This window comes from Strix aluco, chromosome 1 (genome assembly GCF_031877795.1).
Source record: "Strix aluco isolate bStrAlu1 chromosome 1, bStrAlu1.hap1, whole genome shotgun sequence".
Taxonomy (NCBI): domain Eukaryota; kingdom Metazoa; phylum Chordata; class Aves; order Strigiformes; family Strigidae; genus Strix; species Strix aluco.
The window spans coordinates 122,811,881-122,836,960 of NC_133931.1; the positions used below are offsets into that span (position 1 = coordinate 122,811,881).

At 43.3% G+C, this 25,080-nt stretch overlaps 1 protein-coding gene across 3 annotated transcripts in view; it reads left to right on the forward strand.

Annotated features, from left to right (window-relative positions):
- The first annotated feature begins 8,265 nt into the window (after nucleotides 1-8,265).
- The window catches only part of ARHGAP21 (Rho GTPase activating protein 21), a 120,219-nt gene continuing 103,404 nt past the window's right edge, over nucleotides 8,266-25,080 (forward strand). Inside the window, exons 1-2 of one of the 3 annotated variants that reach the window (XM_074833833.1) lie at nucleotides 8,266-8,275; nucleotides 9,717-10,039. In XM_074833833.1, the coding sequence (XP_074689934.1) occupies nucleotides 9,953-10,039 (87 nt within the window). In that variant the 5' untranslated portion in view covers nucleotides 8,266-8,275; nucleotides 9,717-9,952. Of the gene's footprint in view, nucleotides 8,276-9,158; nucleotides 10,040-25,080 lie in introns of those variants that run through there. The other 2 variants (XM_074833851.1, XM_074833825.1) reach the window with 2 other exon arrangements.

Sequence of the window (25,080 nt, forward strand, 5' to 3'; positions counted from 1 at the left end):
AGGCAGATGAGCTACTTGGAACCTGAACCCAACCCCAGGTGTCCCTAATTCCCACAGTTGTCTCTGTTGGTCCCTAAAACTAGAACAGAATCACTCATTAGATAGTATCTCTAACTCTGATCAGCCAGCATTTTCTGTAGCATTTGACATTTGTCCAAAGGGATGTAAAACACTGAAAGAGAATGAATCCAATATTTTCTTCTCCTTGAAAGCAGTGTCATAGACAATCCTTTCTCTGGAAGTAGGATGTAGCTTGCTGCGGAATTTATAATACTTCTTCCAGGAAGCTATGGTGACAGTTTAGCTCTGTTAAAATACCAAACATATTCCTAATCCAGCCTCTTCTGGAAAATTCATACCATACAGACATAAATACAATCCAGTTTGCCTCACAGATTTTTTTGGGGGGGGGAGGTCATGCTTTCCTGACTACTGTCTCCCCATTTTTGATCTCACTTCTTAAAAGACAGAGCAGGAAGATGGGTGGTGGGAAAGCAGTGGGAAAAAGAAAAAAACGACAGCGTGATATCACTTTCAGAGCCTAGTCCCCATAAATAGTAATCAGCTTACAGGTTTAGAGACCTTCTGGCCTTTAGATGGCTCCTGCTGTCTCAGAAAGCAACTCTTGTGTCTCTCTTCAGTGAAAAGAGAGCTGAGCAGCAGTCGGTTGGCATAAGTAGCAGCACATGGAGTTAGGTTTAGAAACAAGTAAGAGCCGAGTACCTGGTTTCTACAGGGTATCTGGTAGTGAGGTTCTGATGAGCTCAAAATTAAGTAAAAGCTCTTTGGACAGAGTAGGCAAAATAAGAAAGCAGCATCTGATACATTGCCTTTGGGTGGAGCACGTCATTGCTGGAAGGAGGGAAGGTTCTGATGAAATCAATATATTCGTATGATATAAATGTACCATTTTTACTCCTGAGCTTTTTCTCAATGTCTGAACGCTATCTTGATCCAGACCCAGCTATAGAAGAAATTTCTTGAATGGCAGGGCTCAGGAAAAAGCTGTCACACTTTGTCCATCTAGAGGGAAGCTGTGGATAGTCAGAAGAAGTACAAGATGGGTAGCCTGAATTTTGGAGACAGCTGTTAGCACCTCTGTGCTACTAAAACAAGGTTTCACTAATCAGCAGATCAAGCTGCTGATTATGTGATAAAGCAAGGAGAGAGTGATAACACTGTTGTCAACTCATCACCAGCTACTTCCACCTAAATTGTCAGTTCAGTAGTTAAACTAAACATTTTACAAAATAGGGCTGATTTATCACCTCCTAGTCGGCAGCACAGAACCAAACACAGAGCTGTTATTTCAGTAGAGGAGGTAAGGTAACCCAAATTGTCATTTCACTTTTCTCTGCCATTGGAGCACTTAAACCTTTTCTGTCATGGCCAGTTTTAAATAGATTGGATATTTATTGTGTTGAACTCTTTTAAACTGTGTGTGTGTGGGAGGGGAGGGTTTCTGAGGGAAAATACTGCACATCTAATAGTCCCTGCTGGCTTTCTAAAACAAGTTAGCATTGTTTGACCTAAAGTGAATAAACCCTCAGCAGAACTGAGGCTGATGACTTTATCTGTTAGACTCTGGCTCCTCTAATTTAAAACAAATGAAAGAATGTAGATAGTTTAAGTGAATGCAGAAGAGATGGGAGTGATATTTTTTTTCCCCTAGACTTTTACAAAATTAGGAAATCTTGCCGTAAACAGGCATGGCATTTTCAGAAACAAGTTGTTATTCCACAGTGACTGTTTCCAACAGCAAAACATGAAAAACAAGAGTTTTGCTTTGCATATGGTTTCAGTAGATTTTCACTGCTAGGAACCCAAGTTAAAAGTAAAGTGAGTTCTGCTGGGCTCCTCCTAGCCATAATCTTGCTTGCTCAAATTTTACACTGCAACTCATTCCCATGGGCTCACTGAATTATACTTGAAATTGTTTTTGTCTCTGGCTGGATGATGGTAAATTCCTGCAGGCTTGAACAATTCTGTATTGCTTTACAGAGTACCAAGTTTGCTGTAGGAGCTGAATTGCTGAAATGCCCCAAACCCACCAAAATGTATCAAACCCCAGACTCAGAATAGCAGTGATGGTTGGTGTGAACAACTGAGGCTTTATTGCTGTAAAAGTCGTGCATCAGTCTGCCTTGGTGCACATCAGTAGCCTCACACAAACACCTCCGGGTCCAGTTCAGAAAGACTATATGCAGGCACACATGGGAGCATTAATAACTACCAAGTTAGGTTGTGAATTCACAGAACATCAGAAACTTTTCACCATCTCTGTTTTGGATATATTTCTCATGGAAGAATAACCTGCCTCACTACTGGGTCATCCTTGCTCTGAGGGGAAATGAAGTACCACGAGCATCTTACCCAAACACAGTTTCTTCTCTGTTTGGTGATGGATCAGTGATGCCAGCCAGGAGGAAGAGTCATCTTGCTGTCCCCTCCTTTGTGCCTTGGACATTGTCACCCTGACTGCACAAGGAGCAGGATCCTGACAGCTTTGTTGTCTGAGAAGACTACACTGAAGAGTGAAAGACACATCAGCTGAGACATTGGTTTTCATATGGCAGCTAGGTGGTTCCCAAAAGTAGACAACTGCCAGAAGCCAAATGGCTCCTTTCTCCTTAAAATCCAGCAGGATAAGGACTAGATGCCTAGACATCCACCCAAGCTATGATGATACTCTCTGTTGGTAACCTCAAACCCACTAAGTATTTTGAGAGTGTGCAGTTCATTGCCTCCTCTTCCAAACCATGGGTTTTAGTCTGTGCACAAACATGCTCTTCTGTCATTGTGGTCATGTCACACCTCCTCTTAGCAAAGGTCTTGGAGGCATATGTACATTAGTGCACACACACACATGCACGCATGCACACATACACAGAGTTGCTCTGCCCCTAAGGAGAGCAAAAAGGGCCCGGAAACAACAGCAACACACAGCCTGGATTAAAAAAAAGAATCTCTTTCAGGTAGCACTGAAAGGCAAGACGCACCTTCCTACTTCAGAAAAAGTTGACCCAAACCCATGATGTCTGGCAAACCACCTTTCCCCCCATCTACCATCATCATCCCACAGCTGGTACGGGAGGAGACAGCCTGACCATTTCTGCACATATTTCAGGCCAGGACACCAGGGCCATTACTTACCCTGTGGGATAAGTTTTGCGGTCTCATGCTGCTACTGGAAAGATGCTGACGTGTTCTCAAAGCAGTGGGTGGGGGAAATGTCCTGGCACAGGATAGGAAATGAGCCCTGGTAACTCCTGCGTGGAAGGGGCAGTCATCTTCCCATGCACACCTCTACTCAACAGCCACAGTCTCAGGGTCCTGAAAGCATAGCCAGAAATATTCCTCACAGCTTCCCTGAGCACACCCAGTGGTGATCTTCACCTCATGGTCCTGGACCTGCCATCAATGTCACACTTGAGCTGTCTCATTGTCTCAAGTCATTTACAGCTGAGGCAAGAAGGAGGATCACAGAGGAAGGCAAGAGGCTGCATTGCCCATCAGACTGGTTAGCTACATGCTGGATGATATTCTGATGACATACAAGTCAGCAGTGACACACTTCTGGTCTGCACAAAGAATCCCTTTCTCTCCCCCACATCTGTATTCAGTAAGCCTGGAGGTGCTGGCTCTGATCTGTTTCAGTGTCCAAGACTCACAGGAGTCTCTGTTTCCCCTTTGTTCAAACCCAACACTTGTCCTGTACCTGCTCTGCACATCTCATTATTTGTGGGTGCTGCTGGCAAGCAACCTCGTATCTCAGACTGGAGACCCTCCTATACATTTTTTCCATGCCTTCAATACATTCTTCTTTTTGTAGCATATCCATTTTCTTTTTACTTTATCCACCTGAATTCTGCTCCAAATGATTAATCCTTCTCTGAATGTCTGAAGTAAGTATAGTCCTCTCATGTCCTATCTCATTTCTTGTGCCTTGACGGTCACCTCTGGTGAGGTCTGACACTTTCTGTTGCTACCTCTCTAATCACAGGATCTTTGGACATCTCTGATCAGTGGTCCTAAGCTGACCACTGTTCCAGCTCATAGCTGACACCTTACCACTCTCCAGATACACACCCCACCACATATCTTAAGCATCCTCCTTGGCTTTTCAGTAGGCAAACGCCTCCTTTTCACCACAACTTTAGATAGGCAGAGAGCTTCCCTGAGGGCTAAATCCTGCAGAATACTGTATGCACTAAAATGATGTTACTCCTACAAGGATATTATCCTGTGGCTGATGGAGACAGCATGACTGAAGCTTCAGGATGCCAAAATCCTTACTATGGACCCAGTGGCAGGTCTGGCTGCAATTCTCTTTGGCAGTGCTCTGGAGCACTTTAAAAGCATCAGCATCCGGGGCCAAGTCAGGTAGGTGTGATCTCCTGAAAAGAGAAAATTTAAATAAAAGACACACTTTTGTCAGAGTTCAGTGTATACACGGAAGCCAAGACATAGGCATGGCAGTGATGATTTATTTCTGTTGCCAGAGTGTAGGTGATAGGAATGTCCATAGAGTGAAGGGATAATATTGTGGTACAGTTACCAAGAACACAGCCATCACTAGTGATGTCTAGGATGAATAATACACTGGTGCTGGACAGTAAACAGATGCCTGTATCATGACTGAATCAGAAGAATCTCAGTGCAGAAATCTGTAAAGCAAATATAGTTGCAGACAATGGTGATATTACTGTGCAGCTCTAGTCATGATTTCATGCCTTTTACATGTCCAGGAAGGGCCTGTCTACTAGCTGCAGTATCTTGGAAATATCAGTTAATGAAAAATGTATGTGTCATCCACTTTTTGACCTCCCATTCTGGGGAGAATCTAATGAATCGTTCTCATGCAGGGCACCTGTCAACATCCTTGGGAGTGGGGAAGCTGTTAGGCTGATGCCAGTCAGTGCTCTGGCCATGTGCTGAAAAGTCTGTAGCCAGGGTGCTCACGAACACTTTCAGGGAGGTAGTAGCATTCATTACCTCCAAAACAGAGGATATTGAAGAGGCATCCATGTTCAGCCTGAACCTCTCAAAGCAGGCCCTGACTGTGAGATTTAAGCAGCTGGGGTCTATGGTGAAAGGTGTTATCAGAATGATCATTACCCCAGCAGCTTCTACAAGTGACAATTTCTAAGAGCAAACATCAGTACAAACATCTGCTTGCTTAGAGGCATATCTCCTCACACTCACTCTTCCTTTCATCCCCAAACTCAGGGCCTGTTAAACTTGGACCTTTTCCTACTCAACTTTTCAGACTTTCTAGTCTTCTCCTTATCCCAGCACAAAATACTGAAGATTTACTGCTATCTCCCACTAGTGCCTACCTAATCTACCCCACCCAGGTACTCCACACTAATCTAATCTAAAAAGTCCTGTTAAGAAACCTGCTCTCACTTTAACTTCTGTTTCTCTGCACTCACGTTCTTCTCTAACCCAAAGGTAGGGCATTTGGGACTGGCTATGCCTGAGCCTCCTCACTGCTTGTGGCATCTCAGGTCTAACACATCATGGTGGGTGGCAGGTGGTGACAAAAGAGAGGGCCTTCAGAATGGCAGGGACAACAGAACTGCTTGGGAAGTGAGTTGCTTCACAGTGGGCTGGGTGCAGGTTAGATGTCTAAACACATGTTGTACATGCAAGAGAAAGGCATGCCCCTGGGCCCTGCTAGAGGCAGATGTTAAGGACCACGTGGGAAGGAGGCTGGTACCTAAAACGTATTTCATGTAATGAATTTCAGTCCTCCAGTCTACCTGGCCAAATGAATTTTGATGTCCGCAATTTAGCATCTAGAATTTCCATATTCTTAAGATATCAACACGTTCAGTCAGCAAATGATAGTTTAAAAAGACAGAGGCCCATAATAGTGTCACCACTGACCCAGCAGAACAGGCAGAACAGAACGACTGAGCACACCTCAGCCCCTGGACTGCAGTGCAGGTTTAACTCTGCCTACCTCAGCAATTTAAATTCAACTGCTAGACTTTGAGCTGAAGTGGCTGAGATGTGCTCAAAGATGTCTGCACTAGCTCTCCTGTGGGGATGATACTCTTTAGCAAGGAGTGATAATAAACAGTAGGATGGTGCTAACACTTTAAGCTGCTGCAGCTGTCTGCTAAGTGAATATGTGTCAACACCTTCAGACTGGAAGGTGAGAAAGTGAAATTATAGCTTTCAGTTACCCTAATTCTGCTTTTGCAATCTCTTTTATTAAATCGCTTTCAGGGGTGGTTAAGGGACTCTGAGGTTTTGATTGCGTGTTATGAATCTGAGATAATGAGCATGTTACTGAAAGCCTGCCTCCTTCTTTAAGGTTTTCTGTTGTAACTATGAGACCGTATTTAGAACAAAAAATTACAGCAGCATAGCCTTACACATGAAGTCCTAAAAATACCCCAGTGTCTCAAACAAAAACATCTGCCACAAAAAAATAGAACACTGTGATTAAGAGTAAGAAAATGAAGTACACAGTTTAATAAAGATTTGCTAGTGTAAATATTCTTTTGATAATTACACAAATATAACCTTCTGAAGAGTTAATAATAAGATCTGTTTCCTCAGCTATGAAGTAATTTGTGATTCTAGGATCACATTTTCCTGTGTGATATTTTCATCTCCCTGTTGTAGTTTGAAAGCTAAAGCTAGAGAAATTGATTGGCAACGTAAGAAAAGTAAAAATGGAAGATTTGTCACTGTACTGATGTAGCTGTGCTGATATAAATAGGGACTTGATAGATACTAAATGATCACCCAGAGTGGTTTAATCTCTCTGAGACATTTTGTAAACCTGAGAACTTTCGACATGGATATTAGTTATGATGCTAATTTAGATTTGGAGTCAGTACTGTGGCTCCTATAGAAAAAGTGATTATTATGAATACACAGAACTGATTCTATATACATCACAGATTTTGATGTTCTGTAGATTGACATGATGATTACAGTGCAGAGAGCAGTATCCAGCTGAGCACACAGCTACACTTCTTGGTTGTTTGACAATAGCTTCTAAACAGGAAAAGTGCCCTGACTGTTCTCCTTCTCCAGCCTTCAAAAATCTCAAGTGATTTTAATCCTGGTCTTTTCAACTTCTTGACAACCCTGGACTAGACTATATTATAACAGTTTGCTCAGGGTCTGGATGGCAAATAAATCTTTAAACGTTGTATGACAGTGAGAAACGATTAGTGAGCTGGATAGAATCATCCTGTGGATTGCCAGCTGGACAGCAGTATGCTTATTTAAAATATGTATGTACAATGTCTGGTCCAGGTTAGGTTCAGGCACAAAGTAGTCTTTAATATCAGAAATTTATGAGGAATTCAAATTCTTTAGAAACGACTACAGGTTTTTAGCTGTATATTTGCCTAATGAAATCCATGGCAGCACACAGAATTGTAGACCAGTATCTGAATCAGTGTGACAGGCCTCGAGTTGTGACACCCTTTTAAACTTGACAGATGTGACCTTAGTTGACAAGAATCAGCATTTGGACCTTGAGACTCTTCCTCCAGCCAATGCATGTAAGATCTTTCCTCGGCTTGCTGGATACCAATATTCATACCTGCTGCCGATGCCAGCTGCTGATGGATAACCAGGTCAGTCACCTCTTTTCAGAGATCACTTATGAGTAGCATAGTAAAAAAGCCACCACAACCCAAAACATTATTATTGTTTTGAGACCACAAACAAGACACAACCTTTCATTTCACACAAGACCTTTACTATTTCTTATGTTTTTTTTACCTTTGTTCCCTTTCAGAGACCTTACCTGCCCAGCCTCTACACTGAAAATCACCAATCTGAAAAAGGGGAAAAAAAAAAAAAAAAATCACACACTCCGATAACGATGCATGAAGTATATAAAAATGTTTACCACCATCACGGAGACAACAAAACCAAGCCTCCCCCAGCCCAGATGCTGCAGGGCTTCAGCCTGGCTCCGTCCTCGAGGTCCCGCCGGGGGAGCCCTCACGAAGCCAGGTACAGGTCGGAGCTGGCGACAGAAGCACTAAATCCTGAGTTAGAGCGGAAAAACTGAGATTATTCCTGTGTGAACGCCCCCCCTTGCCCCAAAAACGCTCGGGGCGGGGGGGAGGACACGCCACCGCCCGCCGCCTCAGGGCGTGCTGGCGGGCGGGGGGCGGAGGCCGGTGTTGGGGTGCGGGCCCGGGCCCGGCGGGGCTCCGCGCTCCCCGGCCGCAGGGCGGGTGCCCTGGAAGGCAGCCGGGAACCAGTTCCTGCCCTCGCGGTGTCGTCGGAGGAGGTGGGTGGATTTTTGGAGGGAACAGAAACCGCCAGCCCGGAGGCGGGGGAAGGGGACGGGCTCCCCACCGGCCCCAGCGGCGGAGGCAGCGGGAGCCGCCAGCCCCGGGAACGCCTCGTCGCCGCCGCGGGGCTGAGGGGCCGGAGCCCCACCGGCCGCCGAGTAAGAGGGGGCCAGCGTGAGGGCCGGCGGGGCAGGGCCGCGCTGCCGGCCCGGGCTCGGCGGGCTGGGGGTGGTGTCTGCCCCTGCTCCTGTCAGGGCGGGGACCGCCGTGAGGCGCTGGGGTGGACCCGGGGCCTTCCCGGGGCGGGGGGGTGGTGTGCGTGTAAGTGTGTAACGGGACGGCGGAGAAGGAGGGCCGTGCGCTGGCGCGGAGGCCGCGGACGAGGAGGGATCGCGGTCGCCGGTGCGGGGCAGGCGGTTAAGCCGCGCAAACCCCCGCGCCTGCAGGAGGGCGCTGGCCGGAGCGCCTCGGCACGCCCGCGGCTCCCCCTCACGCCGAGCCCGGCCAGGAGCGCAGCGAGGCCTCCGCCCGCCCGCGGCGGTGGGCGAGGCCGGTGCCCAGGTGGCCGGGGGGGGATAGGGCGCGGCGGGCGCAGCTGGCGCGGCGCGATGGCCCCCAGCGCCGAGACGCCCCAGTTGGCGGCGGTGACGGCGGAGCTGGCAGCGGGGGGCAGGGCCGGCCCGGAGCGGCCGCCGGCTGCGGTTGTCGGGGCGAAACGGCGCGTCTGTGTGGAGGGAGGCCCGAGGGAGGGGCGGCGGGAGGGGCGTGGGGCGCGGTGGTCTGATCGCGAACGGCTCCGGCTACGTAGCCGGGGGGAGGGAGCCGCCTGCGAGCGGGCTCGGCTGGCGTGAGAGACAAAAGCCCGGCTCTGCCGAGCGAGGGGCTCGGCCTCGCCGCTGCTGGGGGCTCCTTTGTTGCCGTTTGCTAACTGGAGTTTGTGCGTTTCCCGCCGCCCCCCGCCCGGTCACGGCGCTGGTTACGGCTGGGTCGAGGACCGCGAACAGGCGGCGGCTTCCGCCCGGCCCAGTGAGCGAGCGGCCCGCCGGCTCCGGCCCCGTCCTCCACCAGTTGATCAAAGTTTGGCCGGGCCAAAGCGAGGAGCGACCGGGCTGCCGCCACTGCCAGCCGGGGCTCCCCTCCGCCCCTCCCTTCCTCCGCGGCCCGGGGCAGCTCTCCCCCAATCCCGGCTCCCTCCCGCGGCACGGAAGCCTGTGTGTAGCGAAGTAGGAGGGAGTGGGCGCCTCCCGCTTTTCTCCGCCTGCCCTCTCCTCCCCGCGGCTGGGGCTCTGGATAGGAGGAGTCGGAGGAAGATGACGAGCGGGTGCAATTAAGCCGAACAAGGGACGGGTGGCGGCGGAGGCGGCAGCAGCGGCGGCCCTGCGCCGAGGACTGACACATCTGCGCTCTCTCTCTCTCTCTCTCTCTCTCCTCCTCCAGCCATGAAGGCAGAAGCCGGGAAGAGTCGCTGAAGCCCAGGGCCGTCCCGGCGCTCTTCCCTATGGCAGCTGCGTGAAGGGGCCGAGTCCCCCTCCCCCGGCGGCGGGGCTGGCCTCGCCTCGTCGCGTCGGGTGTGCGCTACTGGCTCCGGCGCTGGTTCCCCCCCTCCCCTCCCTTCCCTTCCCCGATGTGGGCTCCAGAGGATTTGCTCCTCCTTTGTAACCGGGAATGAAATAATGGCGACCCGGTGGGCAGCGGGGCCAGCCGGCGGAGATGGAGACAACGAGCCCCCCCCGGGCGGCGGCAACGGCGCCGGCGGCCAGGTAGGAGCGGCGGGGGCGGGCGGGGCGCGGGCTGCGCGTACGCGGCGGCGGGCAGGGCCGGGCCGGGCCGGGCGGCCGCCTCCCGCTGCGGGGAACGGCTTGGCTGGAGCGGGCTTAATGGCCGCCCCCTCTCTCCCGCCCTTCCTCCCTCCCTCCCTCCCTCTCTCTCTTCCTGCCCGCCCGTCCCGGAGTCGCTGGGAGTTGGACACCGGGAGTGGTGCGGCTCCCCGGCAGCGGGAGGGGAGGAGGCTGCCGTCCCGGCCGGGGGCTCGCCTGGCAGCCGGGGCGTCGCTGCCGGGCCGGGGTTGGAGGCGGCGGGGGGGGACGCCTCCGCTGCCTCACGGCCCGGGCGGCGGCTCCGCTGCCCGCCCCGCCGACCGGCCGCCGACCTCGCCCTCGGGGCGGCGGTTTCCGTGGGGTCCCCCCGAACCCCCCCTTTCGCAGGGCAGCTCGCGGCGTGTCGCCCTGACGCTCCGTCTCCCCGCGTCGTCCCGACGCCCGTCTGCCCCGGCCCCGAGGGACGGGAGCGCTGCGCCGGGCGGCACTGGGGTACGGCTTCGTCCCTACCCCCCGTCACACTGAAACCTGGTGCATTTTAGTAGAAAGACGGGCCTGGCCTCTGCCTCCTTGTAGCCGGTACTTGCCCCCCTCATGGGTGTACGCAGCGGCTTGTATGAAACGTATTTCTATCCATGGCATTTGTTGCTGGAACAGTCCTCTGTGTGTTTACTTTAAAAACTTCGTAGCATGCCCTGTGGTGGCACCATTGCATGTTTGGACTCGCAACCCAGAGTTTTTAACACAGAGAACCGTGTCTGATGCTTCCTTCTGCGCTCCCTCTTGATAGTAATGTCTGCAAAACAACTGTAACTTCAGATCCAACGGAATATATATAACAGCTTCAGTGGACTTGTTCTAAGATCTGCCTTAAACTTTATTTGCAAGACAAACTTGCTTTTGTATTTCTCAAAGTTGCAACATGTTGTGCCAAAGACAGAAAACTGACTTAAATCTGTGCAGGGCTGTGAAATGGATGCCCCTATAGATGCTCCCCTTTTGTTTGCTGAAATTGAGATACAGTAGACTGATTTCAAACCTACAGAACTTAAAGTGTGGGTGAGTTTTAGTTTGGTTGTGGGGCTTAGTTTTTTGAGTTTTGTTTGATTTTTCAGGACACTGGGTTTTAGTTTACTGCTACCCTCAATTCACCCCTTTGCCTTGGTTTAAAAGTGGCACATATGGTGTTGTAAGGTTTTCCTTACTGCCGTCACCTCAGTTGAGAGATTCACACAGTCTCTTAAAGCAGGTGGGTTAGGTGAGGACAAAATGTGAGTTATTAAGAAGATGTTAAGATTTAAGACTTTGTGATAAATTACTCTTAATTTGTATGTAGATTTAATCATGCATTATTCTTGTTGATGTCCTTTCTAAAAACGTGACTGAAAACAAGGCCATTTTTAGAGAACCTGTCCTTTAACACCATTCAAATGGTGTGGGAAGAGGGAGGAAACCACATGTCTAAGCATAAAAATTAAAATCTGCTTTTTAATTCTTGAGTATTGAGACTGCTGGTGTTTTGGCACTGGCACTTGTCATAATACACCTATCCCTACTGTGGTAAGCCCTAACAAGGCCTGTAGCGCTTTTGGAACTCATCGTGTTAAAGCCGTCTAATTGGGGACTAGTAATAGGTACCTATTCCATAATAGGTATGGAATTGCAAAATGGACTGCTCTGCCTGTTGTTTTGCCTGATACTTACATGTTGCAGTTAAAACGTAAGTGCTAGAAAACATGCACTTACACTGATTGCCTTAATCACAGCAGTCTGACATAATCTTTTCTTGAACGGAGATAGCCCTCATGAATGTCTAATCAAGGTTGCAATGCTTTCTCAGTTACTTTACTATGCATATCACTGCATGGCTTAAAGTCCGACTTATTTTCTTGCAACTTTTTTCATAGATTGGTGTAAAATAGAGAGAGTGAAGATTTGTGGCTTGGGATCTTCTGGACTCAGTTCAGTTGATGGAACAGTTACTGTGTACAGTGCTTGATGTGCTATATGTGAACAAATCCCTTTCAGTGAAGTCTTACTTGTATTGAACAGTAAGAACTGCTTTTCTGCTGAAAAAAATCAGAAAACACCTTTAATGAAACATAATTACTATAAAAAAGGAATTTTAAGTTTGAAAAAAAAGTTGCTTCAGTTGCAGGGTTTTATAATGTGCTAATACTGACTTGCAAGGTATTAACAATTTTGAGAAATGATTTATGGTTTTGGAACACTGTATCCCATATGGTGTTTGCATTGTAATGCAATATTAACTCATCTACATTTAATGTTTAGCTGTAGACCTATATGCACAGCAGGTTGTCATGAGAAGGACTCCAAGTATAGTCTGTGTTCATTATGGGCAAGGGAGTTGCAACAGAAATTAGGAATTTCAGCCAGTTAAAGGTTTTGGAAATGTACAGCTATAATACCCATGGTTTGATTGAGAACTGAAAAACTTGTCTGTCCTCTGGCTTCAGAATCAGTGGTCAAAGAAAGGGAATGTCTGGCTGAGAAGCTAGTGCTTCTGTGTGTCTTTGCATACAGAGGTGGGAGAATTGAGGACGTGTGATTTGACTCCTTTAGGTAATGCATGTGTTGGTTGAGAATTGTTTTCCGTTTTGGAGGTCTGTCTGCTCTGATACTATGTTTAATTTGGTCATGCCTTGCCATGGTTTCTATTTTTGTTTTCACTTCATTTTTCTGTTTTCCTGTTGACACCGTACCTGGTGGTCTTTCTCACTTCAGAGCCCCTTCACAGAAACGGTCGTTGAGAACAAAGATTGCGCATTCAGGCTTGCACGCTCCTGTCTGAACATACAGCGCCTGTTCAAAGGGACAGATCACGTATTCTGGGCTCTTGGGGGAGCTGGCAGAGAGGGCCAGGGACTCTCAGGGCTGTTTGCCATTCTGTTTGAAATCTGACACACATTTGCAAATGGGTGCAAGAATTGCTGAGGGTATGTTCATAAGCACAGATAAGTGAGAGCGTGTTCTTTCTGCATTTTAGATTAATAGGCATATACTATCTCTGTTCCATCAGGTTGTAACAGGGTTTTGCTGGAGTGATTAAGCCCTGCTGAGGTACAGGCAGTACTACTTTAGTCACAACATCCCATCTACAGGCCTCTCCAGATTTGAGGCTAGAACTGGCTTCTTTGTTAGTGTAAACTTAGTCTCCCTTTCTCTGCCTAGAAAGGCACAGCAAAAAGTGCTTTTTTTTTGCTTTTCTATTCCCACTATTTTGCATTTACTTAAAAGAATTGCCAGATATGTTTGTGGTGTAGTTTACTGTTAATCTGTATTAAAATTACATTCAGAATGTTAAATATAGGATGAAAAAATATTAACCACAGTGTGTATGGCTTAAAAGCCAAATTTTTATTGTAAACAATAGTTTCCTCAGTTTATGAATACTAAAAATACTTTATCAAATAATTTTGTTAAGAGCGTTTGATATTTTTCTGTTGGAACTCATTAGAGCACACATACATTTAGATATTTATTGCAGATTTCTTACACTTTACTGCAAATTTGCATTAAGAGTGGGGTTTTATTTTTGTTTTTTCTTAACAGCTGAGTTAGGAATAGTTGACTGTCTTCAGAGATTCCCGAGAGTTTCTATATTTGGCAATAATTAGGAAATACGTTTTCAAAGACTTCTGTAAAAGAAGAGTTGGAGGTTATTTAGTATTTGCTTTGTAACCACAAATACTCGATTTCAGAAACGGGGAGAAAACCCCACAATATTCTCACTCCTGTACCTTATCAGAGAGAGCTCAACTGTGTAAACTGAAGAGAAGCTTGTGCTGGAAGGGTCAGGAACCAGAGAAGGGCAATGATGACACTAAAAATAGAAAATGATTGATGTTCTCACTAACAATAATTAATAGATCGTTTACTATTCTAACAACACAGTTGGGATGACATTGGTAAACTTCGAGTGGTGATTCCCAGGTGTGTCTCTCTACTATAGGGGCACAAGCACTGAAGGGCTGTATTTTGATCCTGCATTTCAGTCTTTATGTAATTATGCCTGCAAACATGTAAACTGTTTGGGAACTCTGTATTATTGGATATCAGTGCTTTTTTTAAGCCTGATGCTTGGAGGCCGGAGGGTTTAACCATAATGTTAAAAATCAGAATTGGAGAAATGCATTTTTGAGATTTTATACGTCAGATAATGCACAATACCAGAACTAGTCATTAGAAGTGTATATTGCTTACGGTGATAGAGAATTGTGCACAAGCCTTACATCAAGGGGGAATAAATTCAATATAAATACCAGCATTACCAGGAGTTGTGGTTACAACTGTTCAAGAAGCTTTGAGTCAAATCCTGTTTAATCATGCAGGTGTAACAGTGACTTCTGCTCTCATTTATGTTGGACTAAGCCTAAAATAATTTGACAGAACATGGACCTCTTCAATGAGAAAATGTTATGTATTTGATAAGTGACAATATAAAGCAGCAAATAGTTCCTTCAAGAAAAGGAAGGCATCTGCCTTCAAGTGTAGCTGCATCTGATGTTTTTTAAAGTGACTTTTTGCTTCCCAGAAATACACCTTTGTTGATTGTACCACTTCAGTAACTGTCTGAAAAAACAGAATTTTTGTGAGAGAAACCTGATGGACTGAAGAATATTTTGAACTGTGTCAGTACAAAATAATTGCATTTATTGCATGCAGTATATGCATTGTAAGAGCGAACTTTTTTCATTAGCAGTTTAACAAACATCAAAGCACTTGAGTTTTTTCCTTGTATAAGCTATTTTTAATGATTTCTATTATTAAAATGTGAAATAATACATCTGAAGTAGCAGACATTTATTTCTTGTTATATTTACTTGCTTATGCAAAAAACAACTGAGAGCACAGTTGGGGAAGAGAAGGTATTTCATCTTATACACTGTATGCATTTGTGATCTTGTCCATATTGAATGCATGAAAATGTCTTCCTGTAGGTGGATGACCAAATTGTAGCTCAGCAGAACAGCATAGGCTCTGCAAAGAGTAAAAGTTGGTCTTTCTTTTTAATTTTGTGAATACATACATATGTTGCTGTGTAGAAGATGATTAGAATATAAACATGTGCAACCTGAGCCTTATTAAAAGAAAAACTTTCTGTATTTCTTCCTAAGGAAGTCTATGTAGTAGTGATAGACTAATGTGTTAGGAATATATACTGATGCTTTGTAGCTGGTGGGTTTTTTTCTCTGATAACTGGAAGAAAAATGAAGGTTTTCTATCATTCAGAGGTTGCGCGTTATACTTTGCAGTTCTTTGCATATTGCATAGCATAGGAAGCAGATTTTAAAAACTAGGAAATGTTAAATGAAAACAGATTTATTTCCTGTTGTTAACAGGGGTCATTGTTTTTAAAAAGCATGAGTTAGCCCAACTGTAAATGGTGAGGCTTCTAAATTGGTGTTGAAACAGTCTGAACTGACAGCACTCCAGAAGTCAGTCTGATGAGCTGTTAGGTATAACTCCACGGCTGTAGAAGGCGTTGGAGTCTATGATCTCATCAAAGCCTTGAATTTAGGGCCTTGCTACAGAGGAAGTGTTTGTCTGCCTACCATGATAGATAATATATGTATACATACTAAATAATATGTTGTGCCAAGCATAGTAGATAAACACTGGATGAGAGTTATGCTGTCTGGTCAGATTGGTGGATGAATGAGGATAATCATGTCACACTTTGCCTGTTTATTATACAGAATGTAGATTATGTAAATACTGTGCATTTCTCCTGTCCAAATCCTTCCTATGTCTTGTCATTTTTGCAAAGACAATTCTGTGGTATTTTTTTTCCCCATTACCTAGTAGTGGGTACATAACAGTAGAAGTGTAAGTACAGCTGATGGATGGGAACAGCGACATCAAACAGGCTTTGACTGTGTTCATATAAGAGGGTCAACATATCTTGTAAACCTGTAAGTGCTAATCTTACAGTTAGAAGGTGGGATAAGCTGTTTTATGTATATCATTCTTAAATATGTAAAGATTATTTAATGGGAGGGCTTCCTCTGTTGTATTTTTCTTTTTTGTACTTTTTTTTTAAACCAGGGTGAAATGCATTTTTCCTTTACTTCAGGGAACTCTAGCTACTCCCTGAATTGTTGTTTAGCATCTTTCGTTAGCAATGGTGAAACAATTTTCTGAATTTACTGTTTTATCATTGCTGTTGGATTTGAGGAGAACTCTTCTGGGGAGAGATACTAGAGTTTAGAGGTTGGATCACTTAGTAATAGGAAAGTAAAAACTAGGCCCAGCTATATGCTTTGTTCTCTGAATCTCTCTCTTTATTTGTATTGGAGGGCCAGAAGTACTGTATCTTTCTGAATTGGTGTACCCTATAATAATTCTGTATGTCATCAGTGAATTGTGTTCAGCAAGAAATGTTGCTGCCTTATATTTTCTGTCCCTGATTCTTACACTGAAAACTTGCAGTTCAGAAAGTATTTATTAGTGAAGCACTGGGAGCTGTTGCTGCAGCTCTCTGAACAGCATGATGTTCTAGAGAGCCTGATACAAATCATGTTAGTAAATACTTGGTGCTGGGCATGAGAGGTTGTGTGTGGGCATTCTGGAAAAATACAAACAGCTGTTTAGATTTCGACTCTGGCTTGCAAGCATGAGCATACACCTTTGGGAGTGTAGGTAGTAGGATTGTTTTTGTTCTAAATTTCTTTATGTCCATTTGCCAGCAGCTGCTGCTTTGCTGAGAGAGAATGAGGTGCCTCCTTAGAGGACATGGCTAATTACAGATCGGCTGTTGGTGGAGGGGTGCACTTTGAGATAGACATTTTCTTTTATGTGTGTGTCATTTGCATAATGTGTTAGGACACACAGTATGGACTGCATTAAGCACTAGCGAATACACTGTAGGGAGTAATCTTGCACTGGCAACACCGAGCTGGCTGGATGACATAATCTTCCTCATTTTAATTCTTGAGGTTTGTGCTTTTTTTTTTTTTTTTTGCTTGGAGGACCAGGGAGAAGAAATCAAATAGAAAGCTATGAATTGTATTGAGGAGAGAGGTTTTAAATGCTTGAGTAAGAGTTGCCGTTGGTACAAATCAGTTGAAAAGAGAAACCTGAGCCTGTTTCTGAAGTGATTTTTTTTTTTTTACCAATAGAGATGGTAGTGTGCGCTCCTACTTATATCTATGTATTCTTCTTTGAATACTCCAATGGAGTCCTATTTCTTATTGAATCTTAATTGCAAATCACCCACCCTTTAAAAGACTGTATTTTATTCTATTGTATTTTAATTTTTCTTCTAAGTATATGGAGCTTTTTATGTTACAAAGTTGATGAAAACATAAGAGAATGAACGCTCTTGTAATAAAAAAATGGTAAAACCAGAGCTGCTTAAACTGCCTTAACATTAATGTTGAATATGTCCGTGTTCTCTACTTCAATATCTGTGTAACTTTTTTTATTCTAAGTGTGAGGGCAGAAAAGGCTAAAATAAAAATATTTTCGTGTGGTACGATTTAACACTTTGAGATGAATAGGTGTCTTGGGTACTACCTGTTCTGACAGTGGAATGAGCTAATTTAAATTCTCAGAAATGCCTTCCAGATCATTTGGCTCGTGACAGATAGTCTACCCTGTGATATTCTCGTGTCATTGAGGCAAACTTCTCAGTTCTGAGAACTAAAACTGAGCTCAATCTACATTGTAAGTTGCATTTTTGTATTGGAAAACTTCACATGGAGAGACACTGTTCAAAAACTAGTTTATGGAGCTAAAGTCATGTGGATTTCAAAACCGTAAGACAGTTCCAGTTATTTTGGAGGAAAACACAACATTTTAACTTGTCCAAGGACTGCTGTATTGTAATGGAATGTGGAAGTGGTTGATTTCCTAAGAAACTTGACTGATATTTAAATACAGTTCTTTAATTAAACTTAGTCTGTTATAGTTTAGACATGTTTAAACTCATATGTCCTCAATTTTATAATGTTTAAAAGGGCTGAAGTTCAGTTGGTGCTTGCAGGGGTATGCAAAACTGTCAAAATTTCTTTGTGATGCCAGAATTGAGAATTGAAACATTCTGTTTTGGCCAGCAAAAGAAACAGCAGATCTAGTATGTGCACCTCAAGCAGGTGGCTCTTACTACCTGTAGGTTCTGACCTGTTTTTGTAAGATAAAGATCTGGTTAGGGTTATCTCTGAAAGGAATGCCACAGTTTTCATGTAACAAGCCGGCCCACTGCAGTTCATGCTTTGTTATTGTTGCTGTGCTTTTCTTCTCAGCTCTCCAATTTTGATGCAACTTTAATAGGGAGCCTGTGACTCTGGTGAAAAGTATTCCCATGTGTAGCCACAAACATTTCTTATTCATCAGTGGTTGTAAAATCTTACTTGTTCCTTCTTGCATGCATTTTAAAATTTTATTATCCTCAATCACCATGGTAAAAGGTGAGTAAGTAAACTTTGCCCGGAGTAATCAATTTTCATGGCAATTTTACAGGCCTTCTGCTCCATTCTGTGTACTTGCTGTTTTTGTATGGGTCTGTCTGAATACAGTCTCGCAATTCCTGTTTGGTTTAGTTATTTTCTAAAAATTTCTTGAAGTTGTTTTGGAGCTACCTATGAGGTGGGATTTGAATGTGATCTCCTTTTTTGTCTTAAGGAAGAAGAATGAATGGCTTATGTACTGCTCCTGGGGTGTTAAAGTATCCCATCTTGCCAAATTAGCATTAATATGAAAGTTTGAAGAGTGAAACAAGCTTACATGAATAGTTTCCAATGTTCCTTGCAATCTGTGCTTCTGAATCAGATGCTGAAGTAATTCAGAAGCCGTAAGTAGTTTGGGAAGCTGGTGTTCTGATCCTGATGTCATGGAGGTAATCTTGCAAGCTCATTAATTGCCTCTCTTTTGTTAGCACTAATAAGTAGTATTAATGCTTTTTAAAAATACTGCATACCTGACCAAAATGGTCCTTGTAGCTGAGTTTATGGGACAAAAAATTTTTCTGTATGCAAGTGTTTTGAAAAATGATGTATAATGGATGCAGGCCAATACCGGTAGTGTTTCATAGCCTGTGCCCTTTAGGTGTTGTTTTTCATGACTTCTTTATAGATGGTTTTGAGTAATTTTCTCTCTGTTTGCACTGTGACTGAGAATATGATTCAGTTGTATATCTAAATAGGTCTGATAGCTTTTTGCTGTTTTCATGAGTTAAATGGCAATGGAGAGGTAAAGTGCTTATTTTTGTATCTTCCTTTTTACACAGTTTTTGCTTGCTGATGCTGTTATTCAGGTTAGTGAAGATGAATTGTCTGTGAAGAAATGCAGAAGGACCTTTTGGTGTTCAGCACTAGTTGATAAAGAAATAAAATGAAAACTCAGTGTGCATAAATGTCAAGTACTATGTCACATGTAATACTGAGAGGTAATGATTAACTAGGAGCTCATGGGTGAGGTTTTGGAGTTGTGATAGGTAACTCTTCAGGATTAAACAGCAGCTTAATGCTCAGTGTTGGTCAAAAAAGCAAATTGTCAGCAATTTCCTAATAATTTTGAACAGTTAATGTTCTCTCTCATGCCTCAATGTATAAATCCATAGTGCACTTGGAGCTGGTGCTAGGTCTAGGTCTAGTTCTGTTCCGCCCCCTTCATTTTTTCCCATGTCAGAAACCAGAAAGTCTCAGAGAAAGGGTGGCTGTGATAATTGAATATATGGAGTTGTTTCTGTACCAAAACCAAATAAGGAAGCTAGGACTTGGCAGTTTGGGAAAGAGGAGACTCTGGAGATGGAGAGATGATTTTGAGATGTGGTAGCTTTTTCCATCTCTCTTGAATTTCTATGGATCAGCTTTTTACTGTCCAAGAACTTGGGGGCATCAGATAAGCATGGTGGAGTGAGAACAAACAAAAGGAGATGGCCCTTTGCAGAAAAGTTAATTAAGCTTGTTACTCTGCACCTTAATATTTTGGAAGCTAAAAGTGTGTATGTAAGCTGAAGGATAACCCGTATACATTTTTGGAAGAGCAATACTTAGAGTTACTCAATACCCTTGTAGTGGAATGAATTATGGATTTGTGAATAACTGAAGCTGGGAGGATATTCTAGCAGTGCTTGCTCTTGTGTTCTTTCCTAATTATCTGCAACTGGCTGCATTTGGCCTCTGTTGGGGATGGGCTAGCTGGACCTTTGATCTGATCTACAAGCATTCTTATATGTTACGATGCTGATTCCCTGATAGCTCATCAGAATTCCTCCTGCTTTCAGGAGGTTCTGTACTAAGCCTGCTGAAACATGGCAGCTGTTTGTGATCAGCAACAGGAAATACAATTTTTCAAATGTTGAGGACTTGGACTTATTTTTGCTTCTTGAAGGCTCAGGCTACATATCAAACTTAGTCTTTGTTTTTGCTCACTTTGTAAAAGTTACTGTTAATTCTTGCTGTGTCATATGGGTCTAATGTTCTCCAGTGTTGATAAGATGAAATACACAATTACCTACTTTTGTGTTCACCTCATCTTTTCCTCCATTCCCCCTCCCAGTTGAAGGAGAAGTCAAGATGATTGTGTGGCTTGTACACAAAACTTAAATATGCTGTTGTAGTTCTCATTTATTTTCTATCTGTTTGCAGTCAGGACGTAGCTTTTATTATCTGTTGATTTGTTTTCTGTATTACTACTTCTAGTGGACTACATTCTTGATTCCAAGTCTTGCAAATACTGCAGCAGCAAAACCAGTAAATCCCTAAGAGCCAGTGGAAAACTCCTTTCTCCTTCTGTGGTGAATGATGCTACTGCGTCTTTTGTTTGATGTAGAATAGTTATTCTTCCACTTCAGTTCTGTGATACCAGCTTAGGGAAAGAAAATGGCATTTTGAGAGGCTACACAGCAAGTTACATAGCTTCAAAGGTTGCTGACAGGACTGAGGGGTGTACAGGTAGGGAAGGTACTGGAGGGAGGGAGAAACCCTACCTGGCAAAAAAAAACTTCTCCCCTTCACCAATCCTGAAAATCGGTTATCAAGAAGGTAAAAAAAAAAAGTAAACTTTTACCTAAAGAACTGTGAAATGAGGTGGCCACAAAGTAGTTTTGCAGAGTTGGGGTTTTTGTCTCTTGTGGGTGGGCAGACCAACAACCCACACACCCCAAAACTTTTTAAAGCTAGATCTAAAATGTTAAAAGGCATCTGTGGCTAAGATGATTTCTGCTCTTGTAATCAGTGTTTCATGACTCTGAGAAAATAAATTCTTCAAGGTGAGTGAGTAGAGACAGTGGTAATACTAGACAGTTACTCAGCAAGGCGTGTTCAGGGTAAGTTTGTATGTAGAGAATCATTTTTTCCTCATTTAAACAGGGGAGTTGTACAAACTTACAGAAAAAAAATCTTGTGTTCAGTTTAAGACTTCTTAGAATTCAGTGATGCCTGTTTTTCATACTGTCTGGTGTGAGTTTGGGAAAAAAGATTCTCTCCCCCCGCCCTCAGCATATTAACCTTTATCCATTTCATGGCCAGTTGTCAGTGCCTTAAATCGTGGATAATGCAACATCAGTCAGTGATGTAATGGTTGTCTGTAGGCTTCCTTGCAGCTCACAATGGGAACCTGAATTTTGGAAACAGAATTTTATCTGTGTATTATGTTCCATGTCTGCTGTGAGGGAGGTGAAGTACAAACACCGCAATCATCTCTGTCCCAGAAGGATGAATCATAATGTTTTAGTGTGGGGTTTTTTGTTTGTGGTTTTGGGTTTTTGGTTGGGTTTTTTTTGGTGGTATGTTGTTGTGTGTTCTGTGTTGTTTTTTGTTGTTTTGTTTTGGTGTGTGTTTTTTTTTTTAATTCAAACCATTAATTCCACCGGATGAGTTGAGAGGAAGGTATTATGTGTGAGATTAAGAACAGGATTTGTGGGAGTGACTTGACCTTAAGTTCAGTTAATACTGTGGTCTCTTACCCCACTTAGATAATCTGTCCTGGCAGATTTCTCTTTGCTGCTTAGGACCCAAGATACCATGAGCTTTCATTCCTTGGAAGGCTTTTGTAGTCTTCCCTACTTTTGTAAGTGAGAAAGCAGGGATTACAAGAATATGTCCTCAACTGAGTATTAATAGCCTTTTCAACCCATGAGGAGCAGTGGTTGTTCTTCTGTATTCTTTATCCTATGGTGCAGTTGCTTTTTTGAGGAACTTGGTTTCTTCCCTCTAGAGACTCTTCATTTGGGAAGGGAGTAGAACTAGTTGCATTTTAGAATGACTTGCTACAGAAGGATCTTCCAATTAATTCTTACCCCGTAATAAAGCCTTTCTGGGATAGTTGCACTTTCTTTCACAAGCCTGTATTTTCACTGCTACCTTATTTTATATATTGCTGTTACAAAGTGGTAGTAGAGGCTTTACTGTTCCGTTATACTATTTTGTACTTCGAGTTCCATCCAGTTCCCAGAATTTCTATCATATTTATTGCTTAAAATGATTGCAGTCCAGACTACTTTTTTTTTATTAAGTGCAGATTTAGGATAGATGATTCTAGAAATGATAAAAAAATACGTGTAGGAAGACATTTTATGATGATTTATGTTATTTAAAGGTTTTCTTTAATAATTGCACAAAAGTAATTTACAGTCTAATTTAAAATACTGAAATAGAGGGGAAATGACACTGTTCCTGCTTCATAAAATAACCTGTGTAAGTCCTTTCAGCAGAAGATTCCCATGGACTTCAGCAGGCTTTGAATCAGCAGTTCTAGTAAATAAGCTTTTGAAAAAAGGCTTTAATTCTTGCAAAACCCAGTTGTGCCTATTCTATTACTGTTCTTTAAATAAAGCTGACTGCTTTTGGTATTATATGCTAGAATACAAGTAAATAACTTGTATCATATACTTTCTGCAAACCTTTTGGAGGAATCAATGCTAGGTTTAAGCACAGATACACCAAGTAACAAACATTTTGTTCAAGAGTAAAAAGCCTATAAATACAAGTTCTGTTTCTTTTTGTAATGCAAAACTATATATAATATCTAAAACCTGACATGCTGTTATATATGAAGTTGCAACGTGAAAATAAGAATGTTGTAAAAATAATAGTATTTTGAAATTAAACACACAGTGAAAGTAGATATGTTTGTTTCAGGAATGAAAAGTTGATGCTTTTCTTCAACTCGTCTATTCTTAGCCAAATTTAGGGGAGGAAAAAAGCGTGTCCCTGGAAAGGAAATCTGGGAAGGATAAGGACTGCTTTTTTGAATGTCTGCAACTTTAAAGAGTTGTAGATACTTCTTCAGAACCAGGCAAATAAGAGCGATTGCTGTAAACATAGTACAAATTGTGAATTTATAAACTGTAAATTTAATCTAAAAAAAAAAGACATTCTTGAGCATCTTTCCATAGAGAGTCATGGATTGAAGTATAATTATACTTCAGCTAGTGTCTCCTTCCAGCATTTACACAGTCTGTCTGTTTTAAGAGAATTATCTCTTTCTGGTTTTTTGCAACTTCATGGAACGAAGTTTCTAATCTTGGCAAAGTAAAGCTTATAGAAGCCTTATTTCGAAGGGCAAAGGTATCTCACCTGGAAATAATGGAGTGGATGGTTAAATGCCGAAGCACTGAGCTGAGAAAGTAGTGAGAACATACTAGTATAAGAACACTGTTCTTGGTGGGTTTTTTTATTGCAATTGAATTTTATCTGTCCTTTTGCTATGTGATCCTTTTGCAACTCATTGTAGTCAGCTATGAATATTTGAAGCATTTTCTTCCTGCTTCATGTTGGGCTTTGTATAATGAGGTGGATTAATGTGAAAATACACCTTATTAAAGAACATAGTTATAAATTGGGTAAGTAGATTTTTGTATTGTCTGAACTTGAAGTAAGAGGTAGTCAGAAGACTGCCCACAATGTCAAAATACAGGGATCAGCTGGTATGTGATAATTAGCTGTGGTACAAAGAAAAGGCTTTTCTGTAGTATTCACAGGATTTCATGTTGAGCCTGGAAACCACTGCTATACCTGCTGCAGTTAGTCTTTGGTATGACACCTTTCCGTGACTTGAGAGCTTCTGGCTCTGAGTTCAGTATCAAGGTGAATTGGTTCTTCTGTTTCTTCCTTTCTTCCCTATACATATGTGATTATGTGTTGTAATTGCAGATGCTGTAAGTGTTTGTTGAAGTGAGAAGTTTGAAAGAAGGATGACAGTTGGATGAATAACATAGTTTCAGTAAAACTGGATGAGGATGGCAGAGATGGAATGGATACAGCTTACCACTTTCCTGTGAGGGCTTATGGTGCATGTTAGCAGAGAGTACTACCAGACTATATTGGACATGAACAGTTAGGGAGTGTTAGGGATTTGAGCTAGAATATAATGCTGTGCCAAAAAACAATCTGAGCTTGATTTGTCTGTAGCTACCATTTGTGTAGCTGCTGTATAAAGAATTCTCACCATTGAAAATAAGGGATGGAGTTAAAAACGGTTTTCACAGAATCGGTGAATCACTGAGGTTGGAAGGCGCTTCTGGATGTCATTTAGTTCAACCAGCTGTGGCAGGCTGCTTAGGACTGTGTCCAGGCTGGTTTTGACTCCAAGAATGGAGGCTCAGCAGCTTCTCTGGGCAACGTGTTCCAGTGTTTATCATGCTTATAGTAAAAGGGTTTTTTTTTAATGTTTAAATGGGATTTCTTCTATTTCAGTTTGTGTCCATTGCCTCTCGTCATTTCATTTTTGACATCACTGAAAGAGTCTGGCACCTTATTCTTCACCTGTCCCCCTGCTTCCCCCATCAGGTACACATGGATAAGTTGCTGCCCACTGCCCCCCTATCTCTCCAGGCTAAAACAGTCCTAGGTCTCTTAGCCTTTCCTTGTGTGACATGTTCCAGTCCTTTAATCATCTTTGTGTCCCCTCACTAACCTCACTTCAGTCTGTCCTATATCGGGGACTCAAGAGCTGAACACATCACTCCAGATGTGATCCCACCAGTGCTGAGTAGCAGGGAAGGGTCCCCTCCCTCA